The sequence below is a fragment of the Clupea harengus genome, chromosome 19, assembly GCF_900700415.2.
Source record: "Clupea harengus chromosome 19, Ch_v2.0.2, whole genome shotgun sequence".
NCBI lineage: Eukaryota > Metazoa > Chordata > Actinopteri > Clupeiformes > Clupeidae > Clupea > Clupea harengus.
The window spans coordinates 15,569,625-15,596,938 of record NC_045170.1 but is presented as its reverse complement, the minus strand read 5'-3'; the positions used below and the strand labels follow the sequence as shown (position 1 = coordinate 15,596,938).

The window sequence follows — 27,314 nt, the reverse complement described above, 5'->3', positions numbered from 1 at the left end:
GGTCATCCTACACCCCCCCCCCCCCCCCCCCTTTTCTCCTCTTCCTCCTCCCTGACATGGGTGGCTGGGTGGCTATCTATGTGTCTGTCTGCAAGCTTGCCGTCTGTCACAAAAAGCTTACATAAAGTAATAAGGCAAGCGGTGTCTGTCTGGAGGCTAATTGTTATGTGCTTTGCCAGTGCCACAATGCATCAGTCCACAGAATGCTTGATCCCATTGGAAACTATGATATCCCAACAGGATATATATTTTTTTCAATATGAATCTTTAATAGCAGTCAGCTATACTGTAGCTTTCACAGGGTGGTTTGTCTAGGCCACATGGGTAATGCTGATAATATTAATGATATGATGAGACTGGCAGTCAAATAATTACACATAGAACAAGTGTAACACTTGCTTAATCACCCAGTTAAATGAGAGTGGCCATTTGCAGTTTGTGCGAATCCACGTGTGCGATGGATGCAGCATTGGCCATGTCATGCACGGTACCTCCCACCCACACTCAGTGCATGCGGGAGAGGCACACAGTGGAAGCGGAAGCATGAATTAACACCAAGGCGGAAACGTTTGGGGATTCAGTTCCAGCTGATTTTATTTCCTTCTTCATGAAAAAACAACAAAGTTCTGTACAGAGGTCTGACAGGCAGTGACATGACACAATTGGCTGGCATTGAGTTCTCTACTCAATAGTTGAGATATGGCATGATTAGACAAAAAACAATATTGTACACATCATATTGCACAAAATGAAAACGATAAAAATGCATATAATATATATTTTTTTCAAAATCATGAACAACAACCTTAAACATAGGGATGTGTAAAGATAGAACTTCTAGTGCCTGCCATGGTATCGTCAGACATAAACACGCAGTCTTTGCTTAATATACAGTCAATGTACATAGATATTTTCACGTTGATCATTTTTTGTTTAAAACACAACAGCTCTACATAAACCTGAATAAGAAGTACAAATGCTATTCGCCATGCCATAGTATACTAAAACAATTAGCTACATTTAGCCAACAAGTAGAAAAAGATTAAATATCCTAATACAATTGAGTGAAGCTGTACTTCATTGTTCGCGAACTCAATAGGCATTTAGAATGTGTTTGTAATTCCATCCAGTGGTTAAAACCGAACTTTTTTCACTAAAAAAATCACAAAGATGTTGTTTCGTTTAAAATTCTTATTAAATGTAGCTACAGTATCTCCCATTAGGACGCAAAAATGCAGACAACGCTGCCGCTACACCTTCCTGCATGCTCGATTGTTTGTCTTGTTGCTGGAATTGAGATACTGTGTCTTTAAGAAGCCTGTAGATTTGACACTGTAAACATGGTTAGGGGGCAGATTTTAAGACAACCCAACCCCCTGGACAAAAAAATCGGAAATCCAAACAGCGATATTCACCGATTGACACCCCCTCGATAGATTTTGTACAAAAATACACTTAGAAAATAATGAAACATTTAATCTCCTTTACGTGTGAGAAGTCAACATTTAAATAAAAAATGATACAATTCTAGCCCTTCCGTGAAGGAGACGGACATGTGCATGTGTACACGAGACCGACGAGAACAACAACGTAAAAATGTTTGGCCTGTATAAACACGTCAATATAAAATGTCATCTGAGCACAGAAAGATAAAAAGGAGAAAACACAACGATGGAAAAAGAGGAAAAAGGCAGAGGGGAAAAGTACACGCCTCTGGCAAATTTTGGTCCTGAATTGTAGTGTAGAAAGTGAAACGCATCTGCGATGCATTTCAGTCCTGAAGTTACAGAAGCTGGTGATTGTGTTCCTTTTTGCGTCATCAAACATTGCGCCGTCATTACATTTAAATTAACACTAGTTAAACTGTTAAACAGTTCTTACATAAATCTCAAAATGAGAGCATGCGTTTCGGTTTGTAAGTGTTTTTACGCCACCACTTATGGTATATAAACCCATGTCGATGATGGGTGAGGGACTCTCCACCGTTTCACTTGTGTACCACCTCCAATTCTTCGGCTTACCCTGGTCAGACTTCTGTCCGAGTCCCTTTTAATCAAAGTACAGTTCATTCAGGGAGACAACCTCAACTCGCCCCGGTGAGACTCGTCCCAGTCTCACCGCCTGCTTCTGTAAGTCACTGCGTCTGGGGCACACACTGGCATTATCATCCCTCCCAACTACCAATTGAGCAAGCTAAGCATTTTCATTTGCGCTCTTGTCAGAGGAGAGGGCACCCAGAGTCCTAGTTCTGCAATTTCAGACACACGTGGATCGTGTGGTTAACGGGGCGTTTTCTGGCTTGTTTCAACGGGACTTCTCAATCCTGCCAATCTTTACGAAAGTCATAAAGATGTCATCACAAGCACTGGCTGTGTTTTCTTATGGCAAATCGGGACTCTTTAGGCGTTCAATAAGTGAATACTAAGTTAGAGATGGTCGACTCAAGCCAGTCCCCTGATATCATTTCGCTCACCTCGGGGGTGCAGTAGTCGGGGAACTCAAAGTGGGAGCCAGAGCCCGACTCGAAATTAAAGTCCAGATCTCTGTCCAAAGCCGCAGAGCCAATGCTGCCGAGAGACATGCTGTCAAAGCCGGGGCTCGGGTTAATGTCCAGCAAGTCATCTTCAAATTCTTCATCTGAGGATGAGGACTGCGATGAGGAAGAGTGTGAGGCAGACGGTGTCGGAGATGACACCCGCGTGTAGGTCAGGCGCGTGGCCGATAGTGTGCTTGGAGAGTCGTCCCCATCTTTCCCGCTGGTCACTCCGTCCTCGTACAGGCTGAGGGGGTCACTCGACTCGGCCGAGCTGCTGAGGGTGGGACTAGCTGGCACAGCCACGGAAGGTGGACTGCTGTCATGATTTCTCCCTCCGAAGCTGTGAGCACGCTTGGCTGGTTTGTCTGGTATTTGCTTCGCTGCTGAGGCTGACTTGGTCTTATACAAGGAATAGTGGTCTGTGGGGACGGGGTGAGAAACTTGCTCAAGTGAGGTCGCTTTAGCGCTCCCCAGCCCAGACTTGTGCGTCCGGCTGAGGGATTTTGACCCACTGGCCTTCTTAGATGAACTCTTGCTGCTGCTCCTGTCCCCCTTGTCTCCCGCCTTGCCGCTTGGCGACTTGACTTTCTTCCGTGGCCGGTACTTATAGTCCGGATAATCAGCCATGTGCTTCAGTCTGAGTCGCTCGGCCTCCCGGATGAAGGGAATCTTGTCGCAGTCTTTAAGCAGTTTCCAGCGCTTACCGAGCCGCTTGGAAATCTCAGCGTTGTGCATGTCTGGAGACTGCTCCATGATCTTGCGCCTCTCGATCTGCGACCACACCATGAAGGCATTCATCGGCCTTTTGATGTGACCGGTCGGGGTCTTGCACCATGCAACGTCCATCTTATCCCCGGTCGAGCTTGGGGACCCGGGAGTCGGAGATGCGTCCATGTCCAAGTCCATCTCCCCAGATTCGCCGGGAAGCACGTCAGTGTTGTCCGTGGTGCTCGTCTGCTCAACCATCGCGCAATCTGTTCTCATGCGCGTTAAAAGCAAACTGAGTTGAAATAACAAAACAAAGAAAACAAATAACTCAACTGGTTTGAGTGTTCTGTTGCTTGTCTGATTGTCCAACAGTCTGAGTACGTCAGAACAGTAAGGCAGTAAGCTAAGTAGCGATGCAGTGGCCACACGCGTAAAAAGTTAGGGAAAGAGTCTGTTGTTCGATCCGGCACTCTGTCTGTTTTCGTGTGAGAGCACGGCCTAAAACAAAACACTCATATAAATAAAGTCTAAAAAATCCCAGTGCCGTCTAACATCTGCGGCAAGCAGTTCAGCTGCCGGTCCGGCTGAATACGAGTCCGGTGCCGCTCTGGGCAAACAGCTGCAGAAAAATGTGGAACTTTAACAGGAGATACGCCTTGTCTTCCTCAAAGGCTGCTTTAACATCATGCAAGAAGGTTAGGCGATTGCACACTTTCATAGTCCGTTCTATCGCACACTATTCACAACTTTGTATAGTTCGTGTAAAGCCGCTTCACAGGGATTTATCCCTTTCTGAAGGTATAAAGGCAAGGGAAAACAGCCAATCCGATGCTGTCTCCAGCCTGTCTTTGGCCAGAGACACTCCCCGCCTGCGCTCATTGGCTGAATATTGTATCTAATAATAATCAGCACATGCAATGAGGAGCTTTCTGACTGACCTCATTCCATGTCTGCACGGCAAACTTATTTTAAAGGTACATAGTGTACTTTTCTTCCTTCCATATAGATCATGCTTGGACACAGACTACATTACACTACTCAAGTGAGGAAAGTGTGGATAGGTGATTGTGATATTAGATCATGTATGAGTATGGTTATGTAAACCACGGCGGATGCCACAGTTGAGTTCTACGAGGGGAAAAAATAAACATGAACTCAACCAGGGGACCAGCCACGGGCAACATATAGAATCGCATTTATTTATTAAAATGAGTCAGTCGTTATTTTGTAATGAATTAATTGTAATGGACGCAGATAAAAAACCACGAGCACCCCTGTGTTCAGCTGACGGCATCGTTTGTGCATCTCGTTAACAGTGTCAACACGCACAAGTGTTACGCGTTAACCTGCGCGGACAGAGCGCCCAAGAATGTTTGTTTTCAGTCAGTGCTCCAGAATCCGCTCTCGCGCTCTCGGCATAGCTAGATTGCAAGGAGACGCATCAGGCGGTTTCCACTTCCCTGACTGCCAATACTCGCGATGATCGGCTTCACCACACTAAGTGTCAAGCCCAATCGTTCCTTTCACAGAATAAAATACATTTTCACTTTACAAGTTTTTTTCTTTTTCTTTGGAACAACTAGGATACCCATTTGTCTAATTTTAAAACAACATCTTGTCTGTTAATCTGGCCATAAACATGCTGTGCGAGCACACTGACAAGACCTTCGTGAAAAATATTCCCCTTGCATTACCTTGTGGGCTCACACAAACAGCACAGTGTATTACCACACATTTTCTCCCCACCGCCAGATGGCGTTGTACAGCTGATTAGAAGGCGATGTACTTGTTTTCTTTTGTTAGCATAAAGATAAAACAGTGTGAACCATACATATAAATAATTACATAATGTCAATGGACAAGTTTGTATAATATATATTTTTTATCATTGTGCTGCTCACACTACTGTGGAGGAAAAACAAGCAACCAGTGTAAGTAAGAGCCTTGTCCTCATTGAACTCTATTCAAATGTCAGGCTACACACCCTCCTTACCTCACGTTGTAAAAGGAAAATGCACATTTTAAACTGATCAACAACAACGGATTAGACTAGACGGATATGACAAGATAGGTTTCAACAAAGCTTTTAAAACAGAACAGTCGACTAGTAGACGCGGTAAAGGGAGCAACGCGGACACGGTTATTTATTCTGACGCGACAACAGGCAGGAAGAGTCACCAAATAGCTTTTAGTAATGAACTCACAGGCCTTCAATCACGTGCTGTCTGTTTACACGAGTAAACTGCCCTGGCACCAACGTAGTTTGTGACACAGAGTAGCTCTTTGTCAATGGTCTGACGGAGGTTGTTTACATACGATAATACAAGGTCTCAGAATCCACTGCAGTGCTCCTCTCTGGGTCTACCACTGAATATAATGTAATACAATGTAGTGAGTGCTGGCCATCATCTTGTAACACTGTACTGGCTGGGTTATTAAAAACACAACGGGTGAAGGTTAGGGTGAGATAGCCAACTATGCAGGCATTTAAGCACAGAGAACTGTTATTATACTCAGTTAGTTACATTTAAAACCTTTTTCAACATTACTTTAAACTGCTTCCTCAGGAGGTTGGGTCATCTGATGAACCAGTTAGTTGTCACTTCACTTGACTAATGTGTGCATGGACGAGATGGCAAACAATAAGGGCATTGTGCCAGTGTGGTGTTTATCCTCAGTCCTAGAGCGCATTTCAGGGTAAGTTGTGAGCACAACGCTCGCAGCGATAATGCGGCTCCTGTGAAGTGGATATTTAACGTGCCGATTATTATGCACAAGTGTGGCACTAAGTGTTTAAACAGGTGCGCCACGGAAGGCCCCGGCTCTCCTTATCTTTAAGGGAGGCAGCTGGCAAGCGAGGCCCTGTCAACCATTTGATAGCTCAGCACTTTTTTTTTTTAAACTTACCACAACTGGGCATTGTGTGCTCACTCCTGAGGCAGTAGGGAGTTGGGGGTGGTACTGGGTGCAGGGGGCAAAATCTCAGCCAACTCAATGGTGAGAGCACCACCTGCACCATTCAGGGTGTTCACCACCGTGAGTCATAAATCCGTAGTGAGAGAAAGAGAGAGAAAGAGAGAGAGAGGGAGAGAGAGGAGTGGAGGCAATTAGGGAGTTCAACTGAGTGCCTAAAAATGGCACAGGTGTGACATTCAAATTAAAGGAATAAGACGTCAGAGCGGTTGGGCATTAACATATGAAAGTTCTTCCTGTTTGCTGAAACAATAATTCATCTGTGGTCATCACAAGGTTACCCTTTGGATATTAGTGGCCACACAATTGGCCGCTAACAGAAAAGAAGAACACACAGTGAGGCCATTCATACTGGTGAAGCTATCCACAGCCTGTAATTGCTCACTGACATGACACCCATTGGGTGCTGGGATTGTAGTGAAACGCTCTTTCATGTAGTTCTTTCACTGTACTAACTGCGCCTAAGCGCAGGGGCATGTAGAAACATCAGCGCTGCTGTGAGATCAAACAGTGTGTGTTTCTGAAAACACAGTAGGAAACAGCAACAGTGTAGCTTTGCAATTCACCTGTGATTGCAGCGCAATCCAACCACGAATAGCCCCCCCCCCCCCACCCCTTCTGTCCGCCACCACACCATTCGCACTTTGCTTGTTTGTTGCCATGGAAACACCCCCAGTGTTTGCTCTCCAGACATATTCAGATAAAAGACTAGACAATCCCGCCTGGTTTACAGTGGCTTCAGTGAGCTTCGGACAGGGAAAGGAGTGCCTTCTTTATCAGCGAAGAGGAAATTCCCTCAGCTCTGTTTGCATCTCATTGTTTTGAATATACCGCATTACAACTCCTGAAATCAGAGTGTAGTGATAATCCACAGAATCGATGGGTGCTGCATTTTTTGAGCTAACAAAATTTTACTTTTTGGTCACGATTCCGGCAGACACGTAAGGAAACTGCTTGGTTGTCAAGTAGCATTTTCCAAGTGGCCACACACACACAGTGAAGACTTGAACCAGTTGGGTACAAAAAAAGCCATTGAAACAGCATCACTGCGTAGAGAGGCTTAGCGAATCCTAGCCAGTGGGGAAAGGGCAGCCAGTTATGGGATAGTCTCGGGGACTAGCGCGGAACAGGGCAGAGTCTGTCGTCAGATGGTGGGGAGTAAAAGTTATTCATTACATCTCTGTCCCATCTCTAACTGCTCCCCTCATTAAACGGATAATTTCACCGGCCTCCCTGGCTGCAATGGTCACACACAATGGAGCCCTTGTGTCAGTATCCGTGTGTGTGTGTGTGTGTGTGTGTGCGTATGCATAGGTCAGTGTGTGCATGTGTATGCATGTACGTGTGGGAGTGTGTTCCACCAATGAGAGATGGCTAATTTCCATAGAAATTGTAAAAGAGAGAAGGGGCGAAAAGGGTGAAAAGAAAAGAAAAATGGGACTGGAATGACTCCAAAATATTCAGAAAGCCTCAAGCCCCGTGAGCAGCACAGGTAGTTTCCCTCTGCAGTGCCTGTGCGTTTGGCTACAGCTCTGGGGGATTGAGCAGTTAGGTAATGTGTACTCCAGAGACAAGCCTGCCTGGCGACACTAAAAGGGTGGTTTAGCAGGGGAATTGTGGGAAACTCACAGGGGAGGTTAGGAAGAGGGGTGGGGGGGAGGGTGGGCGGATGGTGGGCAGGATGATCAAAAACCACATTAAGAACAACAAGGTCGTGTAAATGAGGCTTTTTTTGGGATGGCGATGGTGGGGGTGGGGGGTGCTTGCTGCAGACTAGTGCCCTACGGCTGGAGGTGAGTTTAGAGGATAAAAACAAAGTAATTCTTTTATCCTCCCTCACGGAACATAGGGATCTTTTTTTTTTCATCTCCCCCAACCTCTCCACCTCTCTTCCAACTTTCCCACAGATGCTCAGCTCACTCAAGTCTTAGGACCTGGGGACATTCACACACACACACACACACACTCACACACACACACACACACACACACACACACACACACACACACACACACACACACACACACACACACACACACACACACACTTTTGACCACCTCAGCAATTTCAGAACTGCCCCCCGAGTGTGTGTATAGGACAGATGTCAGGACGGGCGGTTTAAGTGGTGGCGGCGGCTGCTCTGCCACTGCTGGTCTCTCCTCCTCCTCTTTCTCCTCCTCCTCCTCCTTCTCCTCCCTCCGGTGTGCTTCTCCGTGGAGCCACTAAAGTGGCAGCCCCAGCACGACAAAGCGCTCCCTGAGCCTCACGGCTCAAAAACAGTCACCTTTGCAGCGACCGGAGGTCCTCAAGTGCAGGAAAACCACAGGGGAGGGCTGGGCCTTTGACGGTTACCTCAAATTGACTCTTTGGTTAGAAAAGAAAATAAATTGGATATAATGCTTTCCTTGTTCATTTTCATTTGCGGAAAGGAGTGGTTACGATCAGGGCATGATGCGTAAGCATAGGTATTTCTAGTTTCTCTGGGGACTAGAAATGACTATGAAATTATATTGAAGATTCTGATGAGGGACACATGGATGGAAAGATTCAGTATAATGGCAAGGTCAGTGAATATTTTACAAGTTCAAGTGGATGTGAAATACGTATGAAAAAAAAATGAGACTGGGCCACGTGAAGGCTCACTGTGTCTATGAACAAAACTATCATACTGGAAAGGCTTGTGACTAAAGGACTTCAGTGTTTATGCTGGTTTGGACAGAGACAGAGAGGAACTATCCCCTCCTGACTTTGTCGAGGCAGACTAGACACTTCTGACCAATCAGAGAGAGCTAAGGGCAAGGTCGCTGACCAAGGGACTTGTTGGGTGGAGAAGTTACTTGCCAATCAAAACTCTTCACCATAGCGACCCTGTCTGCCTCTTCCTTTCTTCTTTAATTGTTCTCTCAAGCAGAAATGTGCCTTTTGCAAAACCCCCTAGGTGTCTGAGCAAGTGTCACCATTGCACAAACAAACAAACCACACCAAAACAGTCCAAAGGACAAACCGTCCTCAATGTGCCCTCCTCTCTCCTGGCAGGCATGTGGACACGGTGCCCCCCCTTGCTCTCCCCTCATCTTGTCCACCACAGGTGTGCGGGGAGGCTCAGTCAACCGTGTCGACACAGTGCCACACGCGCCGCCTCTGTCCGTCAGTCACGGGGGGCGTTGGTGGAGACCGGGCTCCGGTGCAGATGGAGCCGTTTCAACAACAGACCCCATACGGAGACGAAACCGAGGAGGAGACGCCACCCAGACGAGCTGACCTACATCAGTCGCTGGCACACGCCAGACAGAAAACCAGGGAGGGAAAGACTGAGAGAGAGAGAGAGTAAGACAGAATGAGAAAGAGATAGAGGGAGAGAGAGAGAATGGGGAGGATTTATTTTGAGTAATTTTTTTTTCGTGCCATCTTGCCTGGATTTGTCATGTAAATAAATTCAGCAGTTGGCTCGTGATGTCAGTGCAGCATTTGTTATTGTTTTACTCATTGTCTCAATCTGTTTTGTACGTGTCTGCTGTAAATAATGTTATTTGAGGCTCTGGTACCATGGCAAAACAGAAACAGACAAAACACGTTTTTTAAAAAGTGGAGCCATGTTACCCTTACATGACTGTAGAGATTGGGAGTCAGGAGTTGGATATGGCCATATGGCAAAGGCGATTTGCGAAGGCGAAATGTGTGTGTTTGTGTGTGAGAGAGTATGGGCGTGTACACTTGACTTGGTGTGGTTTTTTGGCAAAAGGGGCTGTGACACTTTTTGGGCTGCGAGTAGATCGGTGGATGTGACTTGGCGATCCAGTCGTCGTTTTTATAAAGACACTCGACACAGGGCCAGTGGGTAGAACTGGATGCAGAGTGGGTGCGGATGCGGATATGGATGTGGATGCAGCGGCAGAGAGAAAGCAACGGAGAAGAGGAAATCATGAGAAAGTTTGGGAGAGAGTGAGAGAGAGAGGCTGCGTGCAAGAGAAGAGAGTTAGAGTGCAAGAGAGAGAGAGAGAGGGAGACAGAGAGAGCAAAAAAAGCGAAGAGGGGAGACACAAAGAATGGATCGTCTGAGTTATCTCTCTGCTTTTACGCTGCTGGCTGGGGATGACACTGTGTCGATAATTTTTTCGCGAACGGTGGAGAAGACGAGTGTAGCCAGGTGAGCGCGTTGCCCAGCGACTACCCAGGATCCTCTGTTCTTCGCCCTCATCTCGCTGCGAGGCGGGCGGCGAGTGATGACACGGCGCATCAGCTGATTGCTGTGTCACAGCGTCCTGGATTTATTTAGTTATTTATTTATTAATTTTTTGCAAGAGGCACAACTCTGGCTCCAGCCGCTCTCTCCCAGACGCACTGCGACGCAGCCAGACAATGGAAGAGGAGGCACAGGAAGGCACAGCTGTACCGGCAGTCTCTTTTTCCAGGCAGGGACAGGAGTTCGCCTGCGTCTCTCTCCCTCTCTCCCTCCCTCTCTCTCTCGCTCTCGTTCATGAGCTCTTACTCTCGCCTTTCACATCCAACCCCAAAAAATGATGCGCCTCCACTCTTCTCTTTTCGCGAGACAAGTGGGTGAATCGCTTTCCCCCCTGTAGAACAATCCGAGACGGCCGTTGAAGACAGTGAAGACAAAAGAAAGAAGTGCAATGTGACAAAAGAAACAACAACAACTACAAGCGAAAGTTGGAATTCGTGATTCGTCTTCTCCGAGGAACAAAAGATTTGGGGGATAGAGCGAGCAGGATTTTTTTTCGCGGGGAGTTTTTCCTGCCGTCCTCATCGCGGCATCCTCCGCGCCCGTCATGTCGAAGTGAGAGAACAATTTGCATCTCTTCCGAATTTTTCCATCGGACCTTTCGCGGGCGAAACAGGGGTTGCCATTGCGGAAACTGCGCATCCAGATGCCAACTTGTCCACGGTGCGGATGAACAGCTGTCTGGAGTTTGGAGTCTGGAGTCTGGCCGCTGATCACTCAGGCCCGTTTCCGCGTTGTTGCGACAGCTTTGGCTCTCACCCCACGGCTGCTCTCCCAGATCTCGGTTTCCAGTGGTGGTGAGGTCCGCTGGTTACCCCCCCACCACCTCCACCTCGGGGGCGGTAGACGGTGGATGGTAGACGGCTCCGAGTCTGACACAGACGCGCAAGCAGACCCCCGGAGCCCCAGCAGCCGTGCATCGCTGCAGACAGCCGGCGAGTGAGCAGACGCGCTGACCTAAATCACATCCAGTCATGTCTGGATGGAGGCAGAGCGAGGGAGAGGAAGAGAGAGAGAGAGAGAGACAGAGACAGAGCAAGGAGGAGAGAAACAGGGAGAGGGAGGGAGAGAGAGCGAACGAGCGAGTGAGTGTGCGCCAGAGAGTGTTTCAGACACGTAGAAACACACATACACACACAGCATCAGCCGACGTGTGGAGAGTTCGAAACCGCTGCAACGCAGTCAGCCGGTGCGTGAGACGAGGACGAACGAGTACCGATTTCACCAAATAAGGATGAACAAGTTCTCTCTCTCTCTCTCTCCCTCTCTCTTCCTCTCTGTACCTTTCCTTCCCATCCTCAGCAGTTATCAATCAAGCTGTCTGTAGCTGTGCTTCTTCCTGTGGATTAGCCTGTCTGTGGCACTGTTCTTATCAGTGTGCCGGAGGGACGTGGAGAAAAGAGAGAGAAAGGGTGTGGAAAAAAAGGGAGGGAGACCTCAAAATACCTCTCTTTCTTACCCCCTTTTCTAAATCTCACTCCATCTCTCACTGCCTCTCCTTCTCTCCTTCTTTGTCTCTCTCTCTCTCTCTCTCTCTATCCCTGTCTTTTTTGTTCAGTCAATGCTCTTAAACAGCTCGTATATATGTATGCAGGAAGCTGCTGGCAGGAAAGAACCACACCGCTGTCCGTACAACAAAAGGGAGCAGTGCTGAGACTGCAGTCTGCAGTACCCGGTACCTCGCATGAACTGAGGTAAGAGCACCATGCTTCTCTCTCTCTCTATCTCTCTCTCCCCCACCCCTCCCCCATTGTCTGACTGCTGCACTGTATTAACCTGCTGACTTCCCCATTGTGTGTTTGTGTGTGATAACCTCTCATGCCCACCTCACCATACCACATCTCCCACATACACACAATCATATGCACAGACATAGTGTGCTTCCATGTGCGTGTACACATGTTTGTTGATTCTCCTGCTCCAGGACGCACATTGTGCTTGATTTAAATGAATGAATAAATAGAGATACTTGGAGAAGGACAAGAGGCTGTTGACTGGTGCACTGCCTTTCACCACAAGGTATATCTTGTTTGCCAAAACTATCTTTTTCTTTTTTTATTCTTATCTTTATCTATTTTCAGACACTAAGATAAGGCTTGGGCTGAATTTTCAGAGGGTTGATTTAAAAAGAAGGTCCAAATTGCCATTTCTCATAGCTACCAGTATACAAACATTACTCGGGTGGTAATACAGACAGTGTTACAGAAAGAAAGCAGAAGTGCAAACAGAGTACAATCAAAACAGCGCACTGCATTTCGATAAAAGAGAAGAGATAAGCACTTATGCCTGCTCTTATATCGGCAGTTAGTGTGTGAAATGTGCCCATGGCCGAATCGTTCATATCCCACAACTTATCATGATTTATGCATGGCTCTGACAACAGATGAGATAACATTGTTGTTACGCTTGGCTTGCACGTTGGGTATAGTCCCAGCCATTGAATCGTTCTGGTAAACTGCACGCAGGCAGACTTAGCACAGGTATGAGCGGAAACTCTCAGGGAACAAACTTACCATTCAGCGAGTTTGCATTGTCTGGTGCCATAGTTACATAAAATGGCCTTGTCCTTCATCCAGATGGCCAGCTAATAATTTAACCACAGTTGAAACCTTAGACACAGACCCACATTACAATTCAAATGGAGATTCAAATCAGGACCAGGATTTAAATGCAAATAAAACAGAACTGCAGGGCCACGGTTGTGTTTTAGGTCATATGTCTTACGTAGCGCCGCGATTTGAAGAGCAGCTGTGTTGGCGATAGTCTATAGTGTCAGTATGGGCCAGGTCTATGTGCGTTCGCACGGGACGGAAAGTGTGAAAAGGCGCTGGAAACTGTGAGAGAACCCTCTCGAGCTGTTCGGCGCGATGATGAGAGAAACGAGGGTGTCTGTCAGCTCAGGTTGGCTAAGAGGCGAGAAAATCCCTCTGAACTGACAGCCAGAACCTTCTCGTCAGCGCCAGATTCTTATATGGAGCATTTGCACGACACATGGCTAGCCTGTGCGAGGGAGTGAGGGTTCAACTTTAAAACACCCATGCTGTGGGAACTTTCAGCACAGCGTTTTGTCCGAAGGCAACCACACAGCTTTTTTACAGAACCCACACCCTTCATTGGAGCGTAGGAGCCCCTCTCTCTCCAGCAGATCAATGCAGTAATTTGGCATGTCGTAAAATGGGTAAAATCGTGTCAAGAAGTTTTACTGGGGTGTGCTAACAATGCAGATATGTGTGACAAGTGTTGAATGTCGCTTATGCAACAGCACATTAATCAATCTGGATGTCAGAATCCCGATGTCTGTCGGCCAGAGCGAGGCCTGGGGCCCTGGGTCTAGCCCTTTCGTGTCCCAGCTATACTTCAGACTCAGCAGAAAAGTGGGTCACCCTGTCCACAAGCTGCCAAATCCAACCCTCCTCCATATGTTCTCCAAAAAAAAAAAAGGCACACAGAACTCTCATTTGCCAGTTGCTCTCCCCCTGCCTTGCCACATACCATAACTCTCTCATAAAGCATAATTCGACGATCTTTCAGGCTCACTTTGAAGGTTGCCCCCCCTCCCAAAAAATGGCCTCCTTTGTTCAAAAACAACTACCGTACTCAATCACTCTTAAGTGACTTCAAAAGTAGTAGCAAACCCTCGGGTGCCCCCCCGACTCATGTGAACGAGCACCGTGCCATGACAAACACCGAACATCTGACTGCAGTTGAGGGTTGGGGCCATAGACCATAATTGTGAGTTTACAGGCAAACAGGCTTTAAATAGCTCGAGGTTCTTATGTTTCCAAAAGAGATGCCTTATGTTGCGGTGAAGCAATAGAAAATAGGGGTAGGGTGCTAAAGAAACAGAGGATCAGAGAGGTTTAGCATGTATCTCTTTTTTCACCCTCTTCTTCTTCAACTCTCTCTCTCTCTCTTTCTCACACACAAATGCCCTGTGCATCTTTTTATCATCATTTCCAATTAGGGATTGACACAGACGTAAACAGACCAACTGCAATCATTCAAGCCGCTATTGGCTCAGCTATTCAGGGGCACTGTCATCCATTAAGTAATCCCAAACACACACTCGCTCTCTCTCACACACACACACACACACACAGGTTCAGTTCAGTGCTGCCTTGTTCCTGTTCCCTCTCGAATCCACAGCATCTCACACCGCATGCACCACACAGCCTGGGGTTGTCATTAATGTCTCGCTGATAAGGTTATCTAACTGACAGCAGCTTGCTCTGCTTTGAATGTAGGTCAGCGACATGTTAGCTGAGTGCACACACACACACACACACACACACACAGTCATCAAACACTTGTCTCATCCCAGTCCTTCAGACCAGGGTTAGAATGAATTTTGCATACTGTGGTATTTACCATAATGTGTGAATAATACATTCTCATATTCAAACTGTAATCATCTGTTTTGTGTATACCATGTATATAGACACAGTATGTACTCAGCTTGACATCTCAGTTGTTTTTCTGCCTCGAATGGATAGTTATTGGTCTGCATTGCCTCTATTACACCAACAGCACAGAGCCACCACCAAGCACCGTCTGACTTTGAGGACGTAAAAGGGCATAGAGCTGCCTTATATTTTTGCGCTCACCCAACATATTGACTTCTGGTCAATGCACAGCGACGTGACTCGGATTGGAAACCGTCTGGTAAAGCGGCTCTATATACTTCCCTCGTGACTCGTTTATTTCCCTGGGGCCGATTGTCTCAGATGAAATTGTCTTTCCTTAATACACACCGCCTTAAAATAATAATAGAAACAAAATCCCAGAGCTTGGATCCAAATAATATAACTCATTTTCAGCCGGTGTGCACTCACCGATATGAAAAGGACACCTCATGTATCTAATCCAAACTGGCCTGGTCATATTACTTGATGATGATATTTGATGATATTTTTCTCCGAGGCTTTCCCGGGTCCTAAATATATTCTCTGAATCCTGGGACTCGTAGGCAGATTGAGGGGTTTTGGATTGGATGTGACAAGTTGAGCTGGCAGGCAGTGCATAGCCGGTTTTCTCCTCTTTTGAAGCACTGCACGCACCCACACGCATCCACATCCACCTTGGTTGAATGATTAAACTTGCACGCCTGCACGCTTTCTTTCACCGCCTCCGAGACGCTTTCTCCACCCATCCAACGAATCACTTCTTCTTTTTTTTCCTGTTCTCGGGGAATCATATCCGGAATCCGTCCATACGGGAATACCTGAGCGGATGTTTTTTTTGTGAGAGGCCGCTTCCATAGCTAATCTACCTTGCGAAGGAGCTCACCGGGGAGCAGGAAGAGTCGACTGTGTCAGCGCCGGCCTCATTAACCATTCCCACTGAAGGCTGGATCACCGCGGCACCGCGTGCGCCGCGTGTTTGTTTGTTTGGGTGTTTACAGTAAACAAGGCTGATGAAAGGCAAGTTGATGTGATTGTGGCAGACGGGAAGCCCGCGCTGGTGCTGTTTCCTGGCGGCGATGCTGTGATGTGACCCGAAATGTGCGAGCAGACTATTTTTCCTCCATTTTTCCATTTTTCTGTATCTTCATTCTTCTATTCTCCGCTACACACTAAATGTACAGTTTGTAGGTGTGAGTTTGGTTCCATCCTCCTCCCTAGCTATTACTCTCACTCCCTCTCTTTTGGTCTCACTCTCTCTGAAAACACACATCTGGCCTCCATGCCTTATCTGGCCTCCATGCCTTTCTGTAGCCTCCATGCCACGACTGTGTACTGGAGTATGATGATGAACCACAGAGAAAACAGACAGCCAAAAGTGTGCCCATCTAGGCGGTTAAAAGTACAACTAAACCAAACCATGCCAACCCAAGAGTGGGTGAAAGAATGGCAGAATTGCTTGTCTCAAATTACGCTATCACACGCATCGAGTGCGGAGACGACACGCAACAATTAACCGAAAATGTTTGCCACTTGTCTCTATTAAGAGGTGACATCCTCAGACACTCTCCATGCTGCAGGGGTGACATGCAGAGACAGAGGGAAAGACAATGAGAGAGAGAGAGAGAGAGAAAAAAAGAAAGAAAGAAGCTTGAGAAAAAAAGTGAGAGCATTTGACACATGGGAGGATTTGTGTTTGTGTTTGTGTCTGTGAGTGTGTGTGTGTGTGTGTGTGTGTGTGTGTGTCACTGTTTGTGTGTTTCTTTTTTCTTCCTTCTCCATTTTCTGCGGATGACACTTTCCACTCACACATTTCGCGATGCCATTATCACACTGTGTGTTCTAACAGCTACTGGTACAGTCCAAAAACACTCATCATCCCACGGCACTAAGACGGTTATCTAACCACTTCCTTCAGAGGCCTAGAGAAACAGACACAGACACAGAATGAGAGCGAAAGAAAGAGAGCGAAACATTTTCCCCCCTTGCACTCCATCAGTGCAACACACATACATGTGCGGTGCATACTCAATCTGAAGTAAACAAACGATGAGGCCGTGCTAAAAATAGCTGACACACGGACTGTCACGTCATCATCACCATCATCATCATCATCAACATTCTCACAGTCTTTGCCGGTGGCGGTGTTGCTTTGTTTTTCAGATGTGTTTTTTTTTTTTTGTGTGTGTGTGTTTGTTTTGTCTGGTTCTGTCTCTTTTGTTGTTGCTCCAGTAGGCACCCTGGGAATGTGTCATGTGAGAGCGTCTGGGGCTGGGTGTGAGTCCGTCTGGGCGCTGAGTGTGTGTCTATCTGGTCGTTTCTGACTCTGAGTCAGTCCAAAAGGCTGCCCCACTGTGCTGTGACACAGCAAACCTCACAGGAGGGGCCATTTATAGAACGTTTATAGAATGTTCCCGTTTCCTTGTGTCAGAGTTAGAGGGGGGTGTGGGGTGGGAGGGTAAGTGTGTGTAGGGTGTTGTTGTTATTATCCACATATTCCCAGAGTGTGCGACTCTAGCAGACTAGCCAGTGTGTTGCGGATCTGTTGTTTATGCATCGGCTGAGCCGCCCCAGGGCACGCTGTGTCCAGACAGAAACCTAATGCTTACCACTCCCTATCTAATGCACTGCGCTAAGTGTGCACAAGGACACACTCCACACAAATGAGCAGCATCCTAGACACACACACACACACACACACACACACACACACAGATGCACACAAAAACACAGACAGACAGACAGACACACGCAGATGCACACACAGATGCACATACACAGATGCACACACAGATGCACACACACACACGCATAGACAGACACATGCAGATGCACACACAGATGCAAACACACAGATGCACACACACACACACACACACGCACACACACACATAGACAGACACACACAGACACATCCAGATGCACACTTGCACAAAGACACACACACAGATGCATACACCCAAACATGCACATGCATACACACACACACACACAGACGCATACACACACAGATGCATCACTTTACTGGGGCATGATGTGCTTAGCTGGAGGGTGAGGCAGACGGCGTGTGTATCTCACAGACTGCAGAAAGGATGACACAGATAGAAAAAAAACAAGCTTCTCATCAGTTCCAGGAATATGCTGTATGTTTTTATAAGCAGGAGAGATTGTAAATAGCTAACAACGGTGGAGATATTTATGTGCTTGTAAACTGTGGCTCAACTGAGGGAGCAGCTAGTAGTGCAAGGTGCTAACAGCACCAGGAGCATGGGTTTGATTCCTAGGGAACACCCGTACTGAGGAAGATGTACATCTAAACTGCACTGCTACTTACTTTGGATAAAAGCATCTGCTATAGGAATACCTTTTAAAAGCAAACTTAGACCTGTTTGAAATAGGAATGGAACATAAACCTGATGGCAACAGCTTGTTCTGACTCTGGTAATGATAAATACATATTTGTATGTAAGATCCAAACAGTGAAAAGCAAAGAGAGGAGATCAAAAGTGTGTTTTTTTTTTCTTTCTTTCACTTTCTCTCCGTTTCTTGCACTCACATGAACATGTCTAATTAGACTGGAGGAGTTCACACCTAGCACTCGTGGAGCTGAGGGGTCTAGTAGTGTTGGAGCTCATGATGGGTACCACGCTCTTGTCTCTTTCATGTTCCTTTTGTTTTTTTCTCTTTTGCCAAAGCTATGAAATTATAACCCATTGGGTGTTCAGTGGAGAAGAAAATGCTTTGGGAGAGAAGAGACGAAATCTTTTCTTTCTTTTGTGTTCGCTTTTGTGTTTCCCTCCCCAACTCCACTCCCATCACCAGCCACCCCCCCACCCATGCTCTTTTCTCAACCTCAAGACACACTAATTCTATCACACTCGCACATAGCCACAAACTCATCGCTCAGCACGACCTGACCCATTGATGTCAGTCTTTAAGACACTGGCGTAGCAGATTGAGGAAGATGGCAAGGCGAGGGGGGGGGGGGTTGGGGGGCCCTTGATGTGAGGGAATGTTCCGGCTATTCCCAGCAAGGGACCTGGGATTCCTCTACACAAGAAAGAAAAGAGAGAGAGAGAGAGAGGGGAGAGAGAGCGCTTCCGGGGGGACAGGGACCTGGAGCCCCTCCCCAGCACTGCCACCAGCTGTCAGTCAGCCACTTCAAACGTGCCCCAGACATCCGCTGCAAGACGGAGCTCTGCAGTGTGCAGACGCTGCGCCGTACTTGGGGCCCCCCTTGTAATTTGTCCTCTCCCACACACACACACACGCACACACACACACACACACGCACGCACGCACGCACGCACGCACGCACGCGCGCACACACACACACACCGTCGCAGATAGGCGAGATGAAGGATTACAACTGTCAAGTTCACATCCTACGTGTTTGAGGGGACGTTCCTCTGCTGGGGGGTTCTTTTGGTGTAGTTGTGATGTACAGTTCCATTGTGCTATCTCTCTTTCTCTCTCTCTCTCTCACACGCACACACACACACAGACACACAGACACACACACACACACACACACACACACACACAGCCCTTCCAGCCACACATTCAGTATGCCCTTTCTGCTTGATTCCTGAGAACACAGGCCTGGCAGCCTCTTTGCATGCAATATGCATCGCGTCCCTCGTCAAGCTCACAGTACTCACCACCACCAGCGGCAGTCATGACGCTTCACACCTCCACGCTTCCCAGGCCGGCGCACAGCCGGGCATCAGCGTTTCAAAGCTTGGGCTGGTTTATGAGAGAGACCTTTGGAGAGAGCAGATAGCAAAGTTACTCCCCTCCAGCATTATCCTCTCAACTCCACTTGACCTCCTTTGCTCTCTCCAGCCATGTCTCTCTCTTTCTCTCTTTCTCTCTCTCTCTCTTTCTCTGGTAGTGAGAGTAAAGCATGAAATGAGGGAGATTGAATGGAGACGAGGAAGTCAGAGCCAAACCACATCGGGGCAGGGAGGGGATGGGGAGGGAGTCAAGAAGGCAAAGAAGAGAAAGGGAAGAGGGAGGAGAAGAGAGAGAGAGAGAGAGAGGAAGAAGGGAGGGAGGGAGTGATCCCAGAGGGAGTGGATTGAATCTCGGACGCCCGAGGAGATTCTTAGCTCTAATTGGATGGCTGCCTCTTCTCTCTCTTTCTCTGTCTTTCTCTCCCTCTGTTTCTCTCTCTCTCTGTGTTCCCAGAGTGATGAGGGGTTGGAGTGACTTTTAGTAAACTCTCGGTAGACTTCCCAAGGTTACCGTCAAGCCTCACTCTTATCAGCGTTTCTTTTTCTCTCTTTTTCCCCTCTCGAAGTCACCGTGGCCAGTCGCTCAGCTCAACGGTCCTGTGAGGGAGCACACAGAGGAATGTGAGATAGATTGAGAGGCCTCCAGAGTCCTCTAGGCCAGGTCTAGGCCTCAGCTAAGCCACACAGTTGTAACACTTTGCACCGGTGCCGAAATCTCTCAAGCATACACATTTCACGCACTCGGAATCACTCTCAATCACACACTTCACATGTGGGTAGAATTTCTCAAAGCCACACTTTGTACGTGCACCGAATCTCTCTAACAGACACTTTGTACGCGCACAGAATCTCTCTAACACACTTTGCACGTGCGTAGAATCTCTCTGACACACACTTTTATGCTCAAAGACACCGCCTGACAGCCCCCCCCCCCTCCCACACACACAAACACACACCCCGCCTTCTCTCAGGTTGTGCCACACATCATGAGGAAAACATCTCCCCTCACACCAACACAAAGCAGTGTGGAGACTGAAAAAAATGGCATAACAGTGTCTGTAAATATGTTTTCAGGAATACAAAAAACCCAGTTCTAGCCCATGTTTTTTTCAAAGGAGTCAAAATGAGATGATTTCTTCGCCTTCTCTCTCTTTTTCCTGTTGTCATGGCGCCTCCTGTGTCTCTCAACTGTCATCTCCATGTGGGTCGCTGGCTTGATTTGATTGAATTCTCCCGGCTAATCTTTTTCATGCTTTCCTCAAACAGATACCTGCATCAAAGCAATAACAGTGCAGAGGCTCGGTAATAAAAAGCCGTGCCTGGCAGCCATGCGAGAGCAGCCGGCGAAATGAATTCACGGGCCATATTTCCACGGAGAGTAGAGCGCGGCGGGCACGCTACATCTACAGACGACCAGGTAACAGGGCTGCCTTGTTTTTTGGCTCATCATCATAAAATTAAAGGGAAACATATGAAAATGATCACTGTCTCAGTCCCATTTGTTCTCCCAATCACACACACACACACACACACACACACACACACACACACACACACATAAAAGCATACAGACACACGCCACTGGAAACACCACTGCGGCTACACGTAGGCCGAGATTGTAATTCATATGAGACAGGCCTCTAGGGAGGGAGGGGAAAAGAACATGAATGCAAAGATGGGGAAATAAAGTAGGAATAATATTTTTGATATAGCATCAAACACAATGACCACTGCTGAGACAGTAAATTAAATTTCACGACAGCCAGAACAGATTTACAGGGACTGTGTGTGTGTTTGTGTGTGTGTGTATGTGTATGTGTGTGTGTGTGTGCACGTCTGTCAGCAGACGCACATACAAACTAATAAAACCTAGTCCCTTTGACCCAAATCTATGGTTTATACCCCACATCTCAAAGAAGACTGTGTGTGTGTGTGTGTTGGGGGATGGGGGTCCCTGGAGCTCGTAAATCCTTCATATTCCTGCTCCCTCTCACAAGAGGACCATCACAAGGCCCAATAAAGCACCCCTGCACTCAGGAGCAACCTCCACCACAGCAGGGGAAAGAGCGGAGCATTCATGAGCCCTCTCTACGAAAACACCCCACGTCACACAAGTCAGGAGAAAATATATAGTAGCAATGGAGGAGATAGAAAAACTGCTTCAGATGTGCGGTTCTGTGCGTCAGTATTTCATATGCAGCAGATGCTTTAGGCATGCTATTCATTTGCATCCCTGCCGGTCAGTCGGGGTCATCAATTATTCAGCACCCACCCACCCCACACACACACACACACACACTCGTGCTTAACACTTAAGATTTGTGAGAGAATCGATAGTCATTTCTGTGTCGCGGCAAAAATGATTACAAATGTGCCGCCCTGGCTGTTCGCGTGGGAGGGGGGAGAGGTGCGATGACAGAGAAGTGTGCAAGATTTGCAAAAGAAAAAAATGAAACATGAAAATGCCTACTGTTCTTATACTGCCGACACCTCTGCTGGAGACATTTCCCTTAGAAGTGTACACTGAAGCTTCATTATAGCTTCCGACTATCATGTGGTTTGTCAATGTGCTAGAAAGAACATTCACTTGTTTCAGTATTACACACAACAACAATTATACACACTTTTTAAAACAGATACCATCAGTGGCAGACACTGTGTGGCTCTCTGCAGTGATCTGTAATGCAGCATGATAACAAGAGCACTTGCTGTGTCTAGAAACTAACTGAAATGGCTTACAACTGTGAAGGCCTTTTTGGAAGGAAAAAAACCCCCAGCTAGACAACCAACCATGATCTCCTCCAACACAGTTAACCCTATGAACAATGCGAACGCATCTACGAAGACTAGTGGCCACGGCTGCACAGTAGACAAACATGTGACCCTGTGTGTGTGTGTGTGTGTATGTGTGAGTGTGTGTGTGTGTGTGTGTTTGTCAAGAACTCATGTGGCAGTGGGGACAGCACCGTTGTTTACGCCTTGCTGCTCAGACACATGGTCCGTTTAAGGCTCTTTGTCTTCTGCGCTGGCACATTCCATAATGGAGCGACACATTTACTCAACCCAGCTAAAGCAATTATATATGACTGCCAGAGGGTGAGGACTATTGTGTGTGTGTGTGTGTGTGTGTGTGTGTGTGTGTTTGTATGAGAGAGAGAGAGTGTGTGTGTGTGTGTGTATGAGAGTGAGAGAGTGTTTGTGTGTGTCTGAGAGAGTGTGTGTGTGTGTGTGTGTATGAATGTGTATGAGAGAGACAGTGTGTGTGTGTGTGTGTATCAAGAGTGAGAAAGTGTTTGTGTGTGTGTCTGAGAGAGTATGTGCGTATGTGGGTAAGATAAAGACAGAGTTAGTTTGCGTGCCTGTGTACGTGTTTATCATGTCTTCTCCGATGGCATTGCATCACTCAGAAAGATCATAAGTAGCCTTTCTGGGTGAATCACGTCAGTTGTTCACTGGTTCACACCAGTTGCATATATTGACATTTGAGACAATCTCAGTGAGCAGATTCCTGCATTATTTTTAGCCCTGGCTCACTTACATCATTCAAGTGACTCTCTTCCCTTCTCAGTCTTCTATGCTGAGGGAGAATGCATTGACATTTGAAAAATATGGATCATGAAATGCCTTACACATTCACACGCTAGCATGCACACACACACACCACATATTGTATGTGTGTGTGTGTGTGTGTGTGTGTGTGTGTGTGTGTGTGTGTGTGTGTGTATATATATATATATATACAGTATATAATCAATGATTCACTAAAGGGATATTTAAGGACATCTAATGTTTGAAGCGCCTCTGACTGAAACAAAATCAATGGGAGCGAATTTGGATCTGTTTTTACTGTTGGCCTTGCTGGCCCTACAGCACAGTAGCTTGGCTCCCCGAGGCCACTGGGTTCATGCCACATGTTGCCGAGTTCATACGGCTCCGGCTTCTGCATAATTAAATCAAACCGCTAAGCTAAGCAGCTGTGGATGTATAATTTAAATCGGGCTTCGCCCCCTTTCGATTCTAACCAGCTTCTGCCCCTCCCCACCCCCCACCCCCCACTTCCATCCCCCCAAAACACAGTTACGATTGACAGGCTCGCGGTTATATATCCAGCAATAATGTCATTGATCTCTCTTCAAACACTGAGTGTGGGCTCCATGGAGAAAGAACTAATGGCAATCAGCTGGTATCACAAGGCAATAAAGAACACAAGAGGAGTCATATCAAATAGGCCCTCTCTTAGTGCTTAGGAGGAGAAGGCTTTTACGGGGCCAGGCTTACCACTCCGCAGCCCCCCAAAGCCAGCTAGCTCATCAACATGCTAATGAACAATTAACGCCAGTGTGGGTTGATCAATACGGGCACCGTGTATCAAAGCGAGGGAGGAGAAGAGGAGAAGTAAGACAGAAGGAGCGAAAGAGATAGAGAGAGAAGAGGGAGAAAGATCATTTGTTCGCAAGGTCTAAAGAGCCAGCCCCTGCATTAGGTATATCAGCAGAGGGACCATTCACTCTAGTCACTGTGGAGTAATCCGCAAGAATATAAAAGTACTCTAGACAGGCAACAAGAGGCAATTTTCTGCATGCTTATGTGTCTGAAAGAGCTTTTATATTAATGTGTTATTGTGTTGTAGAATGTATGAATGAGTGTGCCGTATTAACATGTTTTTATATTCATGGGAACAAGATATGTATGTAGATGTACATTTGTGTACACGTCATGTGAGTACGTGTAATTAAATGTCTGTATGGGTGTGTACATATCTGCAGTGCGTATTTGCAGTGTGTGTCCTTCTCAAGGCCCGAGGCCCTTTGCTGCAGTTCGCTGTAAGACACCGTGGTCCCTCTGTTCTGAGCTGTGGCATCATAGCAGTGTGATCACCACAGGTCCCTTCAGCAGACTCCAAGGCCTCAGCCTGACCTCTAAACCTATCCGTCCCACTCTCTACACTCTTATCTCTTCTCCTCTCCTCCACTACAAAAGGCTGTTTTCCGCAGAGGCCCCTCTGGCAGTCAGCAAGGCCTTGGCCTGACTTCCCTTCAATCTATCCTTCTCTTCTACTCTCTCTTTTTATTTTTCCTTCTTATTCACTATAGATGCAGCTCGGGTCACATGTCAGCAGCCATATCTGAAAGCGACCAGGGCAGCTTCTCAGGAGAATGGGCTGAAACTGCATAGAGCACGGTAAAGGAGGTGTCATGACACTAGAGACTGGATTGTAAGCTGGGGTAGCCGGCTGGCTGGCTGTGATGGCTCGGCCCACAGGCGACACATCTCGTTTTTATTCTCTAGAATGTCAGTCAGTGCTAATTGGCCTGGTTTGTTTACCCCCCCCCCCCCCCCCCCCCAGTCTCTTCACCCCCCTCGGTTTTCTGACGTGCTTCATTGCACTTTAAAGCGAAGAGCCTCTCTTCCTCGTCCTCCTCTTCCTCGTCGCACACCTGACATGCAACAAGACGATTCATTAAGGCATCCCGCAGTGGTTGGGTGCTTGTCTAGGTGACATGTGGAACTGTTGAAGGCTTGGGCTTTTTTTTGTGTGTGTGTGCGCTGGCATCCATTTTTTAAAAATGAGACTTCAAAAGTATTTCGGGGAAAAAAAAGCGTTTGAATGTCAAATATTTCTCCTTGGAGTGCGCCACAAACCCAGATGCTTTCAAGAATCTTCTTGCCAATCTAAGAGTCCGATATGTGTGGTAGGTAAAACGTGCGGTAATAAACATTGCCCTGTTCTCCTCCCCGTTGGCTTGTTATAGCCCTCGCACCGCGTCTTGATCTGCGCTAATTTCTCTCGATCCGTTCAGAGTCATTAGAGATGCTCCTCTCTCATGTGCGAGGCCCAGATTAAAGACGCTGTTTGACAAATGAGAGGCGCTGTCGGAGAAGAAAAAAGACGGCGCATTTCCCCCCCCGCTGAGCCGCGAACAGCAGCGCGCGTGTGTGAGGGGTGTGTGTGTGTGTGTGTGTGTGTGTGTGTGTGTGTGTGTGTGTGTGAGTGTGTGTGTGTGAGTGTGTGTGTGTGTGTGTGTGTGTGTGTGTGTTTGCCCCCCATCATTGTCTGCCGGCTCCCCCAACAAGATCAAACTGCCGCTCTGAATCAACCGGCCCTTTGATGTTCATTGCCGGCCGCTCAGCCACGCTGTGGCACCTGACTGGAGCCTTGGTCAGAACGCAGCATGGGGGAGAACACACAGGATGCAGGCATGGATGCATGTTCTGTCTCTGTCTCTCTCTCTCTCACACACACACACACACACACACACACACACACACACACACACACACACATACACTCACATGCGAACACGCTCAAATACACAAATGTGCCACCTGGGAGTAGGGTTTGCTTCCAGGGTAATTGCGAGTGAAAAGGTCAGTGTCATCTTTTACGGCCAAGCGTACTAGTTTGGTGGATGGCCTTTGCCTGCCTTAGCTGTTGCTTGATATCACAAGACACATTTGTTCTTTACACACACACACGCACACACACAAACACACAAACAAACACACAGGCCTGCAAGCGATGAGCGTTGGCGTGAAGGAAAAACACCTTGGCCTGCACGCACAAAGTTGCAATTCTAGCACGGATATGTGGACAACAACAAGAAATGGCAAGGCGCATGCACACACACACACACACTACACACACACACCCACACACACTACACACAACTCGAAAGCTTCCCTCGCTTGCAAGCCCTAAAGGTCAAAAACACAAACTGCAAGGCAAACAATAGCCAGACTCGTGGTCACTAGCCATCTCCCATTTACGTCTGTTCATTTCACAAACACATGAACCCCAAGTGACTTGCAGAGATCACACCCTCGGAGATCACACTTGATCAGTCCACTCAGGGCTTGGAACCAACTCAACCCAAACTACAACAACCTTCAGAACAGATCCAACCCAGATCTGGTATCAATCAGGACCAGATCCATTCTGTAGTCCGCTACTCTCTCTTAGTAGAGATACAGGACTCTATTTGTCATTCCAGTTATGCTTTTTCATACAGCCGTTTTCTACCCAGAGGACAGAGGAGCCATAAACCCGCAGACAAAAAGCTAATGTCTTGAATTTCAAGGATTGCTCAGTGTGGGTATAGACTCTTAGAAAAATTGAAAAGGTTCCACATGGATGCTTTTTCCACACAAAAAGCATTCCTCAAGGTAAAGAAAATGGTTGTGAAACCCAGCTAACAAAAAGCATATTTGCAGATGGCTCTCAGGAAATGTTTATCAGATTCCCTAAGCTTGAAGAGCTCACTTCTGACTGCAAGCCATTGAACCTTTTCTCGGACACATCTAATCAATACTTCCTTGCCGTATGAGTATTGAACTCATGACCTTGGTAGCATAAGCGCCACGCTACACCACCACAGCAGCCCCCCCCCCCGCCTACCCAGCACCAGCGCTTCGGAACGTGGCTGATCGTTGGGGCCCCGTGCTGTAAAGTGGCATGCAGTCATTGTCATCGCCCATGAAGGTGGCGGCGGCGGTGCCAGCAGATGGCTGGCAGGTCCCCTGGCACTGGGCTCCAATGATGAGGAGGCCTGTTGGCACTGATGAGAGAGGACAAGCTAATCACACCTGCTGGCGCTGCGCCCAGGCCCCCGTATATACATTCTCATTCGATCCAGCGCAGGGCACCTGGGGAGTGGCAGACACGAGCGAGCGACGGGGCGGGTACCCGCTTCCTGCCCCTGCGCGCCAGCACATCACACAT

General features: G+C 47.4%; 1 protein-coding gene across 1 annotated transcript; it reads right to left on the bottom strand.

The window, feature by feature from the left end:
• Positions 1-568: 568 nt before the first annotated feature.
• sox4a (SRY-box transcription factor 4a) lies at positions 569-4,033 on the bottom strand. Its single transcript, XM_012818194.3, has one exon. It carries the CDS (start codon positions 3,518-3,520, stop codon positions 2,408-2,410), a length of 1,113 nt encoding a protein of 370 aa, XP_012673648.2. The 5' UTR covers positions 3,521-4,033; the 3' UTR covers positions 569-2,407.
• Positions 4,034-27,314: the final 23,281 nt, after the last annotated feature.